The 16,988-nt window shown below is 35.0% G+C and overlaps 1 protein-coding gene across 2 annotated transcripts; it reads right to left on the minus strand.

Annotated features, from left to right (window-relative positions):
• Window positions 1-4: 4 nt before the first annotated feature.
• Window positions 5-16,942, minus strand: LOC116294651 (THO complex subunit 2). 2 transcript variants are annotated; one of them, XM_089039107.1, is made up of 48 exons: window positions 16,863-16,942; window positions 16,715-16,791; window positions 16,555-16,646; window positions 16,269-16,320; window positions 16,055-16,125; window positions 15,761-15,882; window positions 15,218-15,351; window positions 14,939-15,105; window positions 14,495-14,590; window positions 14,307-14,408; window positions 14,168-14,236; window positions 13,744-13,916; window positions 13,263-13,449; window positions 13,068-13,115; window positions 12,844-12,977; window positions 12,311-12,412; window positions 12,003-12,087; window positions 11,827-11,920; window positions 11,307-11,387; window positions 11,013-11,227; window positions 10,188-10,367; window positions 9,953-10,117; window positions 9,799-9,858; window positions 9,526-9,626; window positions 9,323-9,449; window positions 8,982-9,123; window positions 8,626-8,783; window positions 8,356-8,416; window positions 8,180-8,247; window positions 7,882-8,004; window positions 7,636-7,704; window positions 7,453-7,568; window positions 7,152-7,221; window positions 6,725-6,802; window positions 6,426-6,459; window positions 6,201-6,254; window positions 6,077-6,116; window positions 5,456-5,617; window positions 5,005-5,142; window positions 4,684-4,925; window positions 3,989-4,035; window positions 2,414-2,458; window positions 2,084-2,164; window positions 1,949-2,009; window positions 1,740-1,807; window positions 978-1,094; window positions 802-869; window positions 5-513 (listed from the first exon to the last, which is right to left on the minus strand). In XM_089039107.1, exons 1-48 carry the CDS (start codon window positions 16,925-16,927, stop codon window positions 486-488), a joined length of 4,869 nt encoding a protein of 1,622 aa, XP_088895233.1. In that variant the 5' UTR covers window positions 16,928-16,942; the 3' UTR covers window positions 5-485. The 2 variants fall into 2 exon arrangements, with proteins under 2 accessions (XP_088895233.1, XP_088895234.1); XM_089039108.1 differs by lacking the exon at window positions 2,414-2,458.
• Between the last annotated feature and the right edge of the window lie 46 nt (window positions 16,943-16,988).

Here is a 16,988-nt window from a genome sequence, read left to right on the forward strand (position 1 = left end):
CGTGTTAATTTACAAAGCTTTTATTTGCAGCAATTACGTGTAAGCATATAACAAATATAAAACACTGGGCAGCGTGCATGGATTTATGAACACCATGGAATTAATAACTGACTTCTCAGCATGTTCTGACACACGATATTCTTAAAAACAATCTATCATAAAGAAATTATAAAAATCTGTTCCTTTTCAAGCAGTTACAAGCATTGCTTGTTACGCCATATATGGATAAGTCCTAGAGTACCGCAAGGTTCCGCTATGGGACCATTCACTGTGACTACTTAAAGTAGTGTATACTTAGTTTGTCGATTAAAAATTAGCGTTGAACGAGTTTTTTATGTTACAAAAAATGCCAACATTAAAGAAATTGAAGAAGTCATTAGCCGTTCACACGATGTCAGCGTATGATAGATCACTTCTCACTGGCCCTGACTACAGTATTTAGTACTGCCTATCTGACTAACTGATTCCTAATAATAGTATTACTGTCAAGTTCTCCGCGATGATGATCGATGAGTAACAAGCATTAAGGAATAAAAACATGTTCTCTGTGTCCAATACAACACGTATCGTGAAGGGAGGGAGGTCGTGAAGGATTAAGGGGAGAAGGAAAAATATGAATGCAATCTGTTGCTTGCTATATTGGTAACAGTGGTGTGAATGATGTATATATATATATATATATATATATATATATATATATATATATATATATATATATATATATATATATATATATATCAATGGTTATCCCAGGAGGGCGATGGGCTAAGTAAGTAGGTATGTTAATGGTTTAAAGGATATTGTCTACGTGACTTGGATTCTTCATCCTTGATATCATTGTCTTTGGAATCTCCATGCCGAACTTCTTTCTATAAACACAAAGCAACAAGTATGAATACATCATGTACTATGTCACTAAAAACGAGTCAACTAAACTATGGGAGTAGATAAAGCCAGTGGGATAGACGACAATATACCTTCTTAGATAACTGTTTTTCTTTTTCTTCCTTTTCTGGTTTTTCTTTTTCCTTTTTCAGTACTGGTGATTCATTTGTTACTTTACGAACGAGTTTTACAGAAGATTTGGATTTTTCCTTGATAATGAAACAAGATTTGACTTACTGGACACCGCATCATACATATAGTACAACCAACATCCCCAAGCATACACCATGGTATATCATCACATCACCAAGCATACACCATGGTATATCAGCACATCACCAGGCATACACCATGGTATATCAGCACATCACCAAGCATACACCATGGTATATCAGCACATCACCAAGCATACACCATGATATATCATCACATCACCAGGCATACACCATAGTATATCAGCACATCACCAAGCATACACCATGGTATATCAGCACATCACCAGGCATACACCATGGTATATCAGCACATCACCAAGCATACACCATGGTATATCAGCACATCACCAAGCATACACCATGATATATCATCACATCACCAGGCATACACCATGATATATCAGCACATCACCAGGCATACACCATGGTACATCAGCACATCACCAAGCATACACCATGGTATATCAGCACATCACCAAGCATACACCACGGTATATCAGCACATCACCAAGCATACACCATGGTATATCAGCACATCACCAAGCATACACCATGGTATATCAGCACATCACCAAGCATACACCATGGTAGATCAGCACATCACCAAGAATACACCATGGTATATCAGCACATATTTACCTTGTGTGTACTATCATCTGTTTTGGTCTTTGTTTTAGATTCCACACTTGAGGATCTACTGACGGGTACTGGGGAACAACAGACACAATTATTGTAAGCAACTCAGTATGTTACCATGGAAATGACTGCATTAACAGAAGATTAACGGTTTGAAATCAGCCAGATCTGGCAAAGGATTATAGATAGTTAAACAGTTTATAGTAACTTACCAGAATCGTTATCTTCGCGCCGTCGTTTAACTTCTTTACCATCAAGGGTTTCCATTGATGCCTATTAAAAAATCAAGATGATGATGATGATGATTCTGTTACAATAACAATATGTAAGATCAAGTAATGACTTACTCTTTTTCGTTCTGATTTGTCTTTAGATCGTTCTTTATCCTTTTCTTGGTCACTATTCTTTGATCTCTTTTCTTCACGTTCCTTTGTGTAGTACAAAAGCTTCCATGTTAGTATGCTATCATGATGGGCAGCGAAATGAGAGGAATGGATGGGAGGAATGGATGGGAGGAATGGATGGGAGGAATGGATGGGAGGAATGGATGGGAGGAATGGATGGAGGAATGGATGAGAGGAAGAGAAGAGAGAAATAGATGGGAGAAGCCCCGAGATGGGATAGCCTTTTTCATCACCACATTGAAATTTATATAAAAGAAAGACAACAAGGCCAACCTTATCTATAGTGCTGTCAAGGATAAGTGCAGTAGCTGTGCTCTCCTGTGCAGTAACAACAAATGCATTATTATTAACTACTAAACAAATAGGTGACGAAAAATTATCTTACAACTATGTGGAGGGCTCTTATGTGTTGTTCACTCCAAACATATACTACTACTACTACATTCATCATTTACAACACAACACTTAACTATGTGGAGGGCTCTTATGTGTTGTTCACTCCAAACATATACTACTACTACTACATTCATCATTTACAACACAACACTTAACTATGTGGAGGGCTCTTATGTGTTGTTCACTCCAAACATATACTACTACTACTACATTCATCATCTACAACACAACACTTAATTATGTGGAGGGCTCTTATGTGTTGTTCACTCCAAACATATACTACTACTACTACATTCATCATTTACAACACAACACTTAACTATGTGGAGGGCTCTTATGTGTTGTTCACTCCAAACATATACTACTACTACTACATTCATCATTTACAACACAACACTTAACTATGTGGAGGGCTCTTATGTGTTGTTCACTCCAAACATATACTACTACTACTACATTCATCATCTACAACACAACACTTAACTATGTGGAGGGCTCTTATGTGTTGTTCACTCCAAACATATACTACTACTACTACATTCATCATTTACAACACAACACTTAACTATGTGGAGGGCTCTTATGTGTTGTTCACTCCAAACATATACTACTACTACTACATTCATCATCTACAACACAACACTTAACTATGTGGAGGGCTCTTATGTGTTGTTCACTCCAAACATATACTACTACTACTACATTCATCATCTACAACACAACACTTAACTATGTGGAGGGCTCTTATGTGTTGTTCACTCCAAACATATACTACTACTACTACATTCATCATCTACAACACAACACTTAACTATGTGGAGGGCTCTTATGTGTTGTTCACTCCAAACATATACTACTACTACTACATTCATCATCTACAACACAACACTTAACTATGTGGAGGGCTCTTATGTGTTGTTCACTCCAAACATATACTACTACTACTACTACTACTACATTCATCATCTACAACACAACACTTAACTATGTGGAGGGCTCTTATGTGTTGTTCACTCCAAACATATACTACTACTACTACTACTACTACATTCATCATTTACAACACAACACTTAACTATGTGGAGGGCTCTTATGTGTGGTTCACTCCAAACATATACTACTACTACTACATTCATCATCTACAACACAACACTTAACAATGTGGAGGGCTCTTATGTGTTGTTCACTCCAAACATATACTACTACTACTACATTCATCATCTACAACACAACACTCAACTATGTGGAGGGCTCTTATGTGTGGTTCACTCCAAACATATACTACTACTACTACTACATTCATCATCTACAACACAACACTCAACTCAAATTAAATTAGTGCTTAGGGTATTTGTGCAATAGTTGTGACAAGTGGGTGATGTTTATTGGTGTGGTTTTTTAGTAACACATAAAACATATCAAACTATGAAAGAGGGAGGAGTTACTACCTACCTGGACAGATGGAGATGATGATTCATCTATTTTACGACGCTTTGATTCTAAAAGTAGAAATACTCAATATATAACAATCCATATACCTAGCAACATTATATAACTATTTTATCTAGAAAACATTACATAAAATGTAATTGACCAAAGGTCAAAATCCCAGACAACTGGGACGGTGGATAGCTGTTTTGGTAATGAAAGTACCAGGTGATCGGACTAGGTGCGCAAGGCATGATTTCCTTTTTGAAAAAAGAATCAATGCCATTGATCAACACTGCACAATCATTCATTTGACTTGGGTTTTGTGGTTGCCATCTTGAAACAAAGATTAATATATGTGACTTTCATGCAAATAAGTCTTTCCTTGATGATAACGAGACACTCTCAGTAACAGATTTTACTAAAGTTTAAAAGCATCCTGGAGATTTCCAAGGATATATTTTTTAAAGAAATTTTTAAAAAAAACCTTAATAAATTATCATCTAATTATAATTATCAACTAACTAACTCAAATGACATTCCTCCTTGTATTTTCCTTGTCCACCATTTTGTTTTCTCCCTACACATCAATAATTTGGACATGCAAAGACGCATGGGATTTATTCTTTTCTCAAAAAGTGATTCGTTATTTGATTGGCTAATATTGTTTTTCCTCAGATCACCTGGTATGAATTTAGCAATCACTGGCAAACTCCTACCTTTCTCATAATCGCTGTCCCTTGTAAGGTCTATCGATGTGTTGTGCTTGTTACGTTGTGTCTTGTCTTTATCTTTTGATTTCTCTTTTGTCTTATCTCTTTCTTTTTCTTTACTTCTGCTTCGTTCTTTTTCTTTTTCTCTTTCTTTGGACTTTTCTCTTATAGTTTTTTCTTTGCTCTTATCATTGGAATCTTTGTCCTTCTCTTCTTTTTTGTCTTTGTCTTTGTCCTTTTTCGCTTTTCTGGATAAGGATAAGGATATTATTTTAGAAAAGCAATGAATCTTACAGAACTGAAATACACATATCAAGGGCTTCTTACACAGTATCTGACTTTTTCCCATCTGTTTCACTACCAGCAGAATCTGTCTTGCCTGTAGTAGTACTACCACTAGATGTCTTTACTATACGTCCAGATGACGACTGGCCCTTTGAAGATGATGATCCTCCACTTGAGGATCTAAAACAAACACAATTTTTAATCTTATCTATTGGTTTTGACAACTGAGAAGAAAAGCTAAAATATTGGAGAAAATTATGACAATTTGGATTTATGACTAAATGGCTCAGTTGATGGCTTAATGGGGTTGTTGTAATTAAATTTGACAAAAACTATACTTAAAACTTGTTTTCTCCCCAAATCCTCTGACTTTGTAGAACAATATCTTGGGGCCTACAATGTATCCTCATATCAACAGCATATCATGATATATATCAAACCACTGGCATATTAAACTCTTTCATGTATTAATCAAGAAATAAAGTAAGCATACTTAGTATTAGTTGTAGCATTTGTTGCAGCTGCAGTTCTTGAAGGTGAATCTGTAGAGTTTTGCTTAGGGATGGGTGTGGTGCTACCAGATAACTTGGAAGAGGAAACTTTGGGTGTGGTCTTGTCTTGAGATGACGAAGTCTCAGTTTTACTCGTGCTTGGACTAAAATGCAAAAAATATTGTCAATAAATAATAATAATAAATGAGTCATGTTGTAGAAAATCTAAAAAGACATGAATGTAAACAGACTGACTTCGTCTAAATTTGAACAAATCAAGCTCTTTCTTCTTGGTAGAGATAATACTATTTTAAGGAACAGAAATCTATAAATCATTTTAGCCCTTATTGAATTATATTAGTTGTAATATATTTACGCCTGATTGCCAGGTTTTTTTTTTGTTTTTGTTTTTTTTGTTTCGTATATTTATTTACAGTTTTATAGTTTATGTTTCATAGTTTTGTAATTTTATAGTTTTATAGTTTTATAGATTTATAGTTTTTTATATTGTAATGTAGTTTAATATTTAAGGTGAGGGCCACAAGTTTATAAGTGTCATCACTTTTTAGTGTTTACCCTCTTTAAATAAAGTCTATCTATCTATCTATCTATCTAATATCTACCTTGATGTTTTCTTGGCTTCACCTTCTTTCTTTACTGTTACTGTGTACATGAAAAAGATCATTTGAAAATTAGTGCACTGAAGAAGTAAAGCTAGCATAATACAGACAATCACTTGTTTATTACCAGTTGCTTTAGGTTTTGGGTTGGTGTCTTGTGGCTCTGTCTTGACACTGACTTCTAGTGATGATCAGATAAAAAATGTCATTAGCATGGACATTAAAGAAAGAAAAGAAAGTTATAATGAATATGGTAACATCACAAACCATACGGTGTATTAAGTTAAATCAATTCTCTTACTGTAAAGATATAATGAGATGACCAAAGAAATCCTGAAATGTCCATACTTACTGGTGTCACTTGAGTTAGTTGCTGCTTGAGTATCCTACACACAACAAGATAATAGTATTTACCACTCTTTTCATTGTTACACGCTGATTGAGACAACAGTCGCGATAGGTAAATTCAGCAATATGCTTCGGTCAATCAAATAAACTGGTTGGTACCTTTATGTACTTTGATTGACGGCAGTGTATTGCCCTATTTCCCTGTTGCGACTGTTTTCTTGATCAGTGCATAGCAATGAAAAGAGAGCTAAATGTCACCCTATGTAAACAACACCATTAACTATGAATATTATCCAAACTTACATTTTTCTCTTGCTTGACAGTAGATGAGGTAGCATTGGCTTCCTTAGTGGCCACAGTAGTGCTGGGTGGTGGTGTAGGCTGTATACAAGACAAGAAATGTTAGTTAAACAATACCCAGTAGCTTCGGCAGTGCTGGGTGGTGGTGTAGGCTGTATACAAGACAAGAAATGTTAGTTAAACAATACCCAGTAGCTTCGGCAGTGCTGGGTGGTGGTGTAGGCTGTATACAAGACAAGAAATGTTAGATAAACAACACCCAGTAGCTTCGGCAGTGCTGGGTGGTGGTGTAGGCTGTATACAAGACAAGAAATGTTAGTTAAACAACACCCAGTAGCTTCAGCAGTGCTGGGTGGTGGTGTAGGCTGTATACAAGACAAGAAATGTTAGATAAACAATATGTCAGATCAATGATGAAATATTTATTGACCTTTTCTTTACGATGGAAGTCACTTTCTCCAACCATATCCTTCTTCTTAGACTTCAACTGACCAGAGTATCTATCAGACAGAATCATTAAAACAATAAATATGTATCCTTAGAAAACAAGGCAATCTTAGAAAGTAAACTAGAAAGCTGAAGGGGACCGAATAATAATAATAATAATAATATATTATTATTATTATTTATATTTAATATCATATTTATATGAAGTTAATGCCAAAGATACAACATACAACAAATGTATATAATTAATTAATTATAATTTATAAAAAATTCAAACTATTTACCCCATTGCTAAAGCATATATATCTTGTCTTTTCTCTTTCTCTTCTTCACAGATCTTGTCTATTCTTCTTTCTAAGGCCAGTCCAAGGTTTAGAACTTTGGGGTAGTAAGGCAGAATCTACATAATGGGATTATTTCAGTAGGAATAACATAAAAACATGACTGTTATGTAGAAAATGTATTACCTTTGTTAATACCATTATAGTATTTCTGATCTGTGTGTAATCCTTGGACTCAAGACATACCACCAAGGCCTGCAACATGTAACATAGTTTATGCTATTTGATACTTATGTTTTTAACAAATACAGGGTATCCAAAGTTTAGATACTCACTTACTAGTGGGTACTAATGATACATACCTTAAGCACTTTGGACAATTAATAGTAGATAATAGCGCTATATAAATAAAATTATTTATTCATTTATTACCTTGGTTAGTTTGTACTGCCATTTATGGCAGACATGCCTGAAGTTCTCATAATCTAGATGATCAGCCTTGTCTGTGTTGGTTGCTCTTAACACTGTCACAAACCCTGGGTAACTCCCACATTCCTGGAGAAACAGAAGGAAACAGTGCATGATAAATGGTAGATGGTAATGTCAAATTATTGTTCATACAATTTTAAATACTTGTTACTATATTTCCAGAATGGTAGATTGAATAAACTGATTGATTGATTGATTAGATAGCACAAAAAAATGAATCAAGAAACATTAAAAAAGGTACCTTTTCATAAATCTTTTTGTCACCATGCCAACGCATGACAATTTCAAGCATAGAACAAAGAAAGCGACCTAAATAAAATACAATGTATAATCATCACTACACTGCCACCATAAAGTATACATCATCAAGCAGCCCCATAAATACAGCAGGTACAGAGTTAGAATATTTAGATTTACCATATCTGCTGGCTTCGTTCTCAGTACAGCTTGCTACTGTGTACGAAATATCTGAAAACACCTGAAAAATATGACAGCACATTAATCATGAAATAAGTCTCTCAATTTGTACATTGTGGATTAGAAAACAATATTTGAATGAACAACACGATATTCAATTGTAATAAAATCATTTCATGCATTGTCCTTTCTAAGTTACATGGCTATCTAGTGGTAAGCATCTGGATTATGGGAATTACAGACAAATGTTAGGAGATAAAATGTCCTTACCCTATCAAAACAAAGGAGTGTAGAGAAGTTAGGGGTCTTGAGGTTGTGCAGGGTGTGTACAAACTTGGCACAGTAGATTGCATCACTAGCAGTGAAGACACACCGTGGGAACATGCACAACTGAAGGAACTGGGTTATAGTCTCACTCTTGGTGGATTCTATTGAATGATAGCAAAAAAAAAAAAAAAACACAAAGGTAAATTAAAATGCCAACAAAGGGTCTACAACTGAAGAAACTGTAGTCATCACTTTTTAACTTAAAGATAACCAAAAGACAAAGGAGGAATGGAAAGGGAAAAGAGGGAAAAGGAAAGGGAAAAAGATTTAATGTTAATGCAGATAATAATTATCCTTACTAGAGGGAAACCAAGAATCACGTTCATGCTTCAGCCAAGCCATCACACACTGATTATTTTCTTCTTGTTCTCGTTGTTCACTTTTTAGTTTGTCAATCAGCTGCACCCATCTCTCTTTGTCCTTCTTCTTTTTACTTGCAGCCTTTTAAAAATCACAAGCAAATAAAGAGCTTAAAATCCTACAACACAATACATAATGCAACATATACTAGCACTACCAGAATACTTTGCACACTTTCTTTTCTTTCATTGTGTTAAGATTTGCAAAGCATTCTGTTGTAGTAAGTTCAAACTATCTATTTACTTTATGAACAATCCATCTTAAGATTCTTTGTACTTACCATTTCTTTATTGTCTTCTAGTTGCATTATTTGTGATTTAAATCGTTGTATCTCTGCCTCATATCTCTCCACAGGAACATGAACATTGTACATTGATAAAGACCAAAAGGTAACATACAACTGTGGACTAGATACAATCATAAGATTGTCAATGAATATATCAGACAGACAGACAGATAGATGAAGTATTAATCACTTGGTACCTGATGTTGTTCCAGACTTTGGGTGTCTGAAGAAGTCTTGCACTTTGTACGATGGGCTCAATGACAGAGTTAACTGCATCAGTATAGAGTTGGTAGATCACCTGCAAAACAAGCACCACGTTAAATTGACAGTTTTGCCTTGTTATTAATTTGATCCCAAAAAAACCCCTGTTCCTCTCCCCCAAACATGGTAATCTCCCTGGGAGTGACAATTGCTTGAGAAATGCTTAAACCCTTTTAAAAGGGAGAAAGAAGACAAGAATGAATACTCACTTTCTGTGATGGAGGCTTGTCTCCTTTGGTTGAAGCTTTCACAGATTCATTGAATTTTAACTGTAATGATAAAATAGCAGCATGTTGTGATGTATGTCTAATGTTGTCTCGTGCAGCCTTGCCTAATGCATGTGACAACAATGTTATACATTACCTCAATTTGATGCTGAAACATTGGTCTTGAGAGATAGAATGCTACCTCTGGAGTTAGATGAAACTTTTGTCCCAAATCACTTAATGATGGCAAGTTAGCTTCATATTCATCTGCTGTCATCTGACTGGCTAGAAAACCACCGAACTGGACAAGAGTGTCTTGACACTGGACAAGAAAACAAACATTAGGCACTCCTACATGTATTGTAAAGAAATTCATTTACTAGAACACTAACCTGGTCATATAGTTTACCAACAAGCTTTAAATGTCTAGTATCATCTTCAAAGAACACTATACCATTCCTCTGCTGAGCCATTAAGATACAAAGAGGAAGAGCAAGAGCTCCATCTACCACTGCATCACGCAGCCTCTGCGATGACTTTTTAGTGTTTCTTATCTGGCCAAAATAACCTCCCTATCACAAAGCATATCATTATTTAATTATTATTAGGTATTCCAGTGTGAGACCAACCAGCTTTAATAACATGTTTTAATATGTTATTTTATTTAGAACTATAAAACTGGCTGTTCAATGGCTGGAAATGATGACGGACCACATCAGACTGATCAACATAATTATGTAACCAGTCCATGTGACCAGTCCATGTAACCAGTCCATGTGACCAGTCCATGAGACCAGTCCACGTGACCAGTCCATGTGATCAATCAATGTGACCAGTCAATGCGACCAGTCAATGTAAGCAGTCAATGTGACCAGCCAATGGGACCAGTGAGGAAGACCAGTCTAGGGAACGTAAGACCAAATGTTTTTAATTTCAGCCCTGATACTGATTAGGACTGTAAAGTAATTCGTGAATCACGCCAGGTCGCGCCAGGTCGTTTTCTACGCCTTGGTCTACATATCGGCGCGCTCGCGGCCGAGTTCTCGATTCGGTCAATTATTTTCACTTATATTTTAATTTTTTCTTATATTTTCATTTATTTTATTTTTTTAAGGACCTCCCTGAAAATCATTTTTATGAGTGGAGTATCCTCATTAAATATTATTATTAGTAACCACTATCAATGATGCCAGAGAGTTAAAATAGTAGGGACATACCTCATTCTTGAGCAGCTCTCCTCCACACAGAGCTTCCAGTTGAGACATGGTGACTTCTTCAGAGATCTCCAGGCCAGACATTTTCTGTACAACCTCCTTGAGAACAAGTAGGTCAAAACTTTTACCAGCTTTGAGCTGATTGGTTACATATTGAAGGAGACCAGTCAACTCAATTGGATACTTCCTGAAGACTGTGCCACAGAACACTGCCAAACCTATACGATACAATGAATTACAATCAGTAACCTCTATTCCATTTCCTTGATTTCTTGTTGATAATTCTAATATACTTACTCTTCAGCCAATCTGATATGTTTGTGTCTTCAAGCTTCAGTCTTTCCTTTTCAGGGTTTGCTAGTGCTTCTATTATGCAGACTTCATAACAGGTTAAGTAAAATACAAATTACTGTACATATTCCTGCTTGGTTTACTGCATTTTGACAGAATCAAATAAATTAGAAACAGAAATGTAATTTTTCCTACAGAAGGAAAAAAACAGACTAATCCACCTGTAATCCATATTTTGAAAATAGCTTTTTTATTTTAATTTCAACATTTCTGAAACTTGTCTATAGAACACAGGTATAAGCTACTTTAAACGCCCTACACTTTTATTACCTAAAATCATATAATTTCCCTTATTTGTATTACAATATGTATTCATATATTATATCCTGTAAATATACAACTGTATATAAAAAAAAGTGCAAATAAACAAGTTGAAGTTGAAGTTTTCTCCAGTGATCAGGGTAGGATTAAAAAAGTGATCATCGTTTAAAGAACCATCCATAGTCATAATATGGTTAAAGGATACATGCTAGCACATCATATGCCATCTGGGTGAGATACTTGAGAGAATCCACTACAGGACCAATGAAATTATCATACTTTTGGATTTGTGTTAAAAGCTTTGAAAAAAAGGAATAAAGCTCAAGTTAGATGTTTCTGCATATAGTATCAACAACTTTGATAGTGATCTTCCAGACTTACATATTCAAAGACTACTCCAGGATTACTATGGCTGATTTTACCAATTTGACGTCCAGAAGGTTTGACATTCTCTCTTGTAAGACGTCTGATAAAGAAAGACAAGAGAGTGCATTTCTAAGATAATATCTAAAATTATACAGCTTTGCCCAGTGGCCCACCCAACAATGAAAAATATTACAGATCAAGAATTTTTAAAAGGGAGGTGACTGTTGTTTTATATCCCTTTTACGGCAAAGTATACCATTAAATAAGGGGGAAAGGTGTCTCATAAACAATATCCTGAAATATGTGTTGTAAATTGTACTTACTTGGTGATGTATTTAGCTTTTTTGATAGTCTCAGCTTTGACTTTGATCAATTCCATATATTTATCATAAGATTCATTTTTCCATTGTCCATAGAGTCTGTACCTGTGAAAACAATGACAGTGCATTATTGGACTGCAAAAAAACATGGATGCATGCATTGTCATAAAATTCTTATCCTGGCATGCTTATAAATGAGTTGTTTTCTCATCACACAGTCTAAACGCTGTACAGTAAATGTATGACTAGATTTAAAAGTCTTTAAACTAAAAATGTAGTTCAGTTATAACCTCCTGTTTAAATCTTTGATTGTAAGGAACAATGATAAGGAATAATTACGGTAACAGTCCTATGTCTGTGGGGGAACGAACAAGTCAAGCAAAATCTCTTGCCTGATGTCAGAATCCCACATTGTTTATCTAGGAAGATGGATGATAAGTATTGTGAAAATGAAAACACAATACTTTCAAAAATGGAATCCTACTTCCACTAGGGAAAATATCTGTTATATTAGACAATACAAAAGATAAGCTAACCTGACTTGATAGGGGTAGCATTTAAGCATACCCCATAGCTCCTCAGCTAAACTAGAGTTGCATTCCAGTAAAGAAATAGAAGGTAGAAGAACTTCATCAACCAGAGTAAGAAAACCACACCAAACATTTTGAATCTGGGTCAAACACAATGCAAGAATATTATCAAATGAAATAACTAGGTAATTAAACAAATACACCATGCATTGTCAATGAATAAGACTCACATCTGGTGCCAATGAACTGTTGACTTTCTCTTCAAAAATTGATGGATGCTAAAAAATGATTAGAAATACTCAATTAGACAATATTATTATAACAAATGAAAATGTCACGTCAATCATTTCCTTGAATATAATTTCTTTCTCTAGCAGCATTTTCTTTCTTTGCAAGCAAGAGACTTAAAGACATACTATACATACCTCTTTGAGGAATCCTTTACCAACACGAAGTATTTTAGCCATTAATATAGGATCACAGGAAAGGTAAGGCCCTAGACAGTTAAACATAGGGAAGACATCACGTAGTAGATCATTGTAGTTGCATACTTGCTGTGGACCCCCTGATACTGGAGCATATGGTCTGCCTCGTGCTGCTTTAGATGCATGCCTACAACATCATACATTCAAAAATCAATATTATGCACATTTCTAACATTTATTCAAAGTTACATGTATAATATTGCAAACCTGTTAATTTCATGCACTATGATTAGTCAATTTGCAGTTTATAACTTACAGTATGGACCTCACACTCAAGCAATAAGAGTTATATTTTTAAAATAATACTTATCTGTTTGTCTCATAATCAAGGGTTTTTCTTAGAAGATGGTCTGTGGTCCTTTCTACAAATGACCCTCAATCATGAGAAAAAATAATAAGTATCATTAATTTAATATCTTACCTCCTATAAAGTGGTTCAATTGTAGAGTGAACAAGCTTGCATAAAGCCTGTGCAATTGGTTGATGACTAACTGTAGCATAATTAGGGAGCTTATCCATGATTGATTTTGCACTTCCCCAAGCACCAACCATGATTAATGCTTCACAAAGACCAAACTTTTGATTATTTGGAGCCTATAAACAAATATTGAAATATCATTTGTAAACTCGGTTCTATAGAGGTACCAACAAGATTTATTACTTGACAGAAAAAGTTTATTTATGAAGTAATCATATATCAATACACAAGTAATATGATGATAATCTTTTCATTATATCCCATCAGTATGGTTAGTAATCATTTGTGTAGTTAGTACATCAGTGATTTTGATTTAAACATCATTTGGGATATTATTTAAAATAGTTCAACAATAGTAAAAACTTACAGTCTCAGGCTTCTCATTTTCTTTGTCTTTATCATTTTCCTTGCCCTCCTCATTATTATTAGCTGATTCCTTGAAGACAAGAATTCATGTATTAATGATGTAATAATTCACATCCAATACACTACATTACAATACTCACTAGTAAGGACAGGATTGTGCTGGTCATCTTCTTTGCTTCTTGTTTGGCTTCTATAAGTGTCTTTTTACATGATGCTTCAATTTCACTGTCAGATGGGCTAAGCTGTGGAGTAGGTATAGCAAGGAAAGCATAAACTACCTTTCAAATGGTGCTTCACATCATTAAAGATGAGATAACAAGTAACTTACATGCAAATAGAGATCATCTAACTCTACTAATCCATGCTTAATAAGCAAAGCTGCCAAGTGAAATAAGGAAGAGGGGGTAGAAGCACCTGGTTGGTCCTGGAAGATAAACAATCAAGTAAATCAATTACTGATCATAAGCCTACAAATGTCACTGATGATATTTGTATGAGTAAGGAATGCTTATCCATAAGATTATATACTAATGCCACTATTATGATCAACTTGCACTGTAACTAGTCAGCCAACCACTAAACGATATTTTACCATTGTTATTATTATTGACCACTTACTGACACCATACTGTTATGTTACCAACAACCAGTGAGTAAACTAGTACAGATCGTGTTGGTGAAGTAATAAGATACTATATAAGTGAATAAGTCCTACTGCAGTCCAGCATTATAAAAATTATGTTACCCATTGCCAAACAAACAGTAAACATACCTTATAAAACTGGAATTTAAAACCTAAAATTTGAAAGAGGGCAGCAGTTCCACTCTTTCCCATGTAGGACTTCAGTAGAGGAAGAAAGAAAGACTCCTTGCCAAGGTTACATTCAAAGCATTCTAGAATAATATCCAAAGTCCTGTTGGGGTCCAAGTGAAACTGGCCTGGTGGACAAATAAATTTATGATTATCAATCAACTAAAATTCTTGCTGTAATGAGCTATTCTTGATGCACAACTAACAAATTATACTAATAGCTCTTATACTGTATATTACCAATAAGTGACTTGATGTTTTTCAAGACAGATGAATGAGTGACATAACCACCAATTTCCTGAGCCAGTTCAACAATAAGCTTTGCGTATCCTTCACTCTCCTCTCTAAGAAGATTGTACTTCTGTTGTTTATAGCTGATTATTTAAAAAAATTAACATTATTTTAGTATAGACGAAATCAGGAGGAGAGCTCCTCAGCTCAGGTGAATATTTCCCATTTCAGACTATGTGTCATTCCCTTGAGAATAAAATTCTTTGTTTGAGTGGTATCCATAATGGTTAAACAAAGAAATGATATACTAGGGAATGACACATGGTCTGAAGTGGAAAAACATGCCCAAGCCAAGGAGGTCTTTTGATGTAATAATACAAATTTATTATCATTATGATCTAATCAAAATACAGAACATCTCAACAAGGAGGGAAAATCTTTGAATTGGAATGTTACAATCCTTGATCATAGCTGGGTGACCTTATATAACTGTTGTTCATATTCATCTGTTAATATATGTACCATGATATGATAAATAGAAGTTCTCCTTACAAAAGCTTTGTCTTGGTTTTCACATATTTTTGGTTAAAAGCCTTCTGTGACTGGATAAGTCCAAGAGCATCTAGCGTCTCCACATCAAGCCTCTCTTTCAGCAGCACTTCAGGGATGACATTCTAAATACAATGAACATCAAGCAAATATAAAGCCACATATAAAGTATCTTTATAGTGTGATGGAATATGTACAGGGGGAAAAGATGCAAAAGAATAGTCACAAAAGAGCATTAAAATAAGTTTTAAAAGAACAGTGATAAAGATAAAACTTAAATGATATTTTACAACGTACCACAGACGCAGCAACTAGTGACAAGAATCTGTCCCTGTAGATCTTGTCCTCAAAACATTGGTTCTCTACATCTGTAGGTTTGCCAAAACAAGGGTAGAATACAGCACACAATCATATACACCTCCATCAGGAGCCATACTACTACAGTATCTACTATCAACTAAAAAGTCAGTAAAACAAAAGTAAATGAAGTAACAGCAACATGTTCTGGTACCCATTATGCAGATTAAGTCTGCCATCATTGAAACACTTGATGCATGAAGTCCCTGGAACAAACACAAAAACACAAACAATTAGATTGTAAATTCTAGGAACATAATCGTATTGCTGTACTTGTCATTTTAATTCACAGCGTAATTTACATTGAGTACATGAGGAAATAATGTAATTAAGGTTTTAATATAATAATTAAGTAGTAAATAATAACAAGTGTTTAAAGGAATTAAGAGAAAGAATATGGAGACATCTATTCATGTTTTAGTATCGATTGTATAGCTCACCTTGATCTCTGCTAATACAGCCAAGGCGTCTTCTGGCTTCAAGTCTCCTCGAATGACATGCCATAATAGCTCATAGACCACCCTCTTTAAATCTAATAACAGAAAACATGCTTAGGAAGTCCCTGATAACTATGTACAAGAAAACGAGCAGCTCCCTCACCTGTAACACCGCATAAAAAACTCGAGTCTGACAACCGACCATCTCGGTCCTTGGAACAGTTCTTACAAAGCTTAAAACTAAACAAAAACATTACATTAGATACTTGAACAGATGTTAAACCTTGTAATACTAGTTTTTTTCTACTTACACTTCTTCTCGGCCATGTTTTTCCCAGTTTTTTACAAAACTCGTGGGAACAACTACATCCGCCATTTTATTCTCCGCATGGTTCGAAATATCCCGGATATCAGCGGTCATTTGATCGCGGGCACCT

The sequence above is a fragment of the Actinia tenebrosa genome, unplaced genomic scaffold, assembly GCF_029948245.1.
Source record: "Actinia tenebrosa isolate PJP-AT-01 unplaced genomic scaffold, QUT_ActTen_1.0 PGA_scaffold6__47_contigs__length_16458017, whole genome shotgun sequence".
Classification (NCBI taxonomy): Eukaryota; Metazoa; Cnidaria; class Anthozoa; order Actiniaria; family Actiniidae; genus Actinia; species Actinia tenebrosa.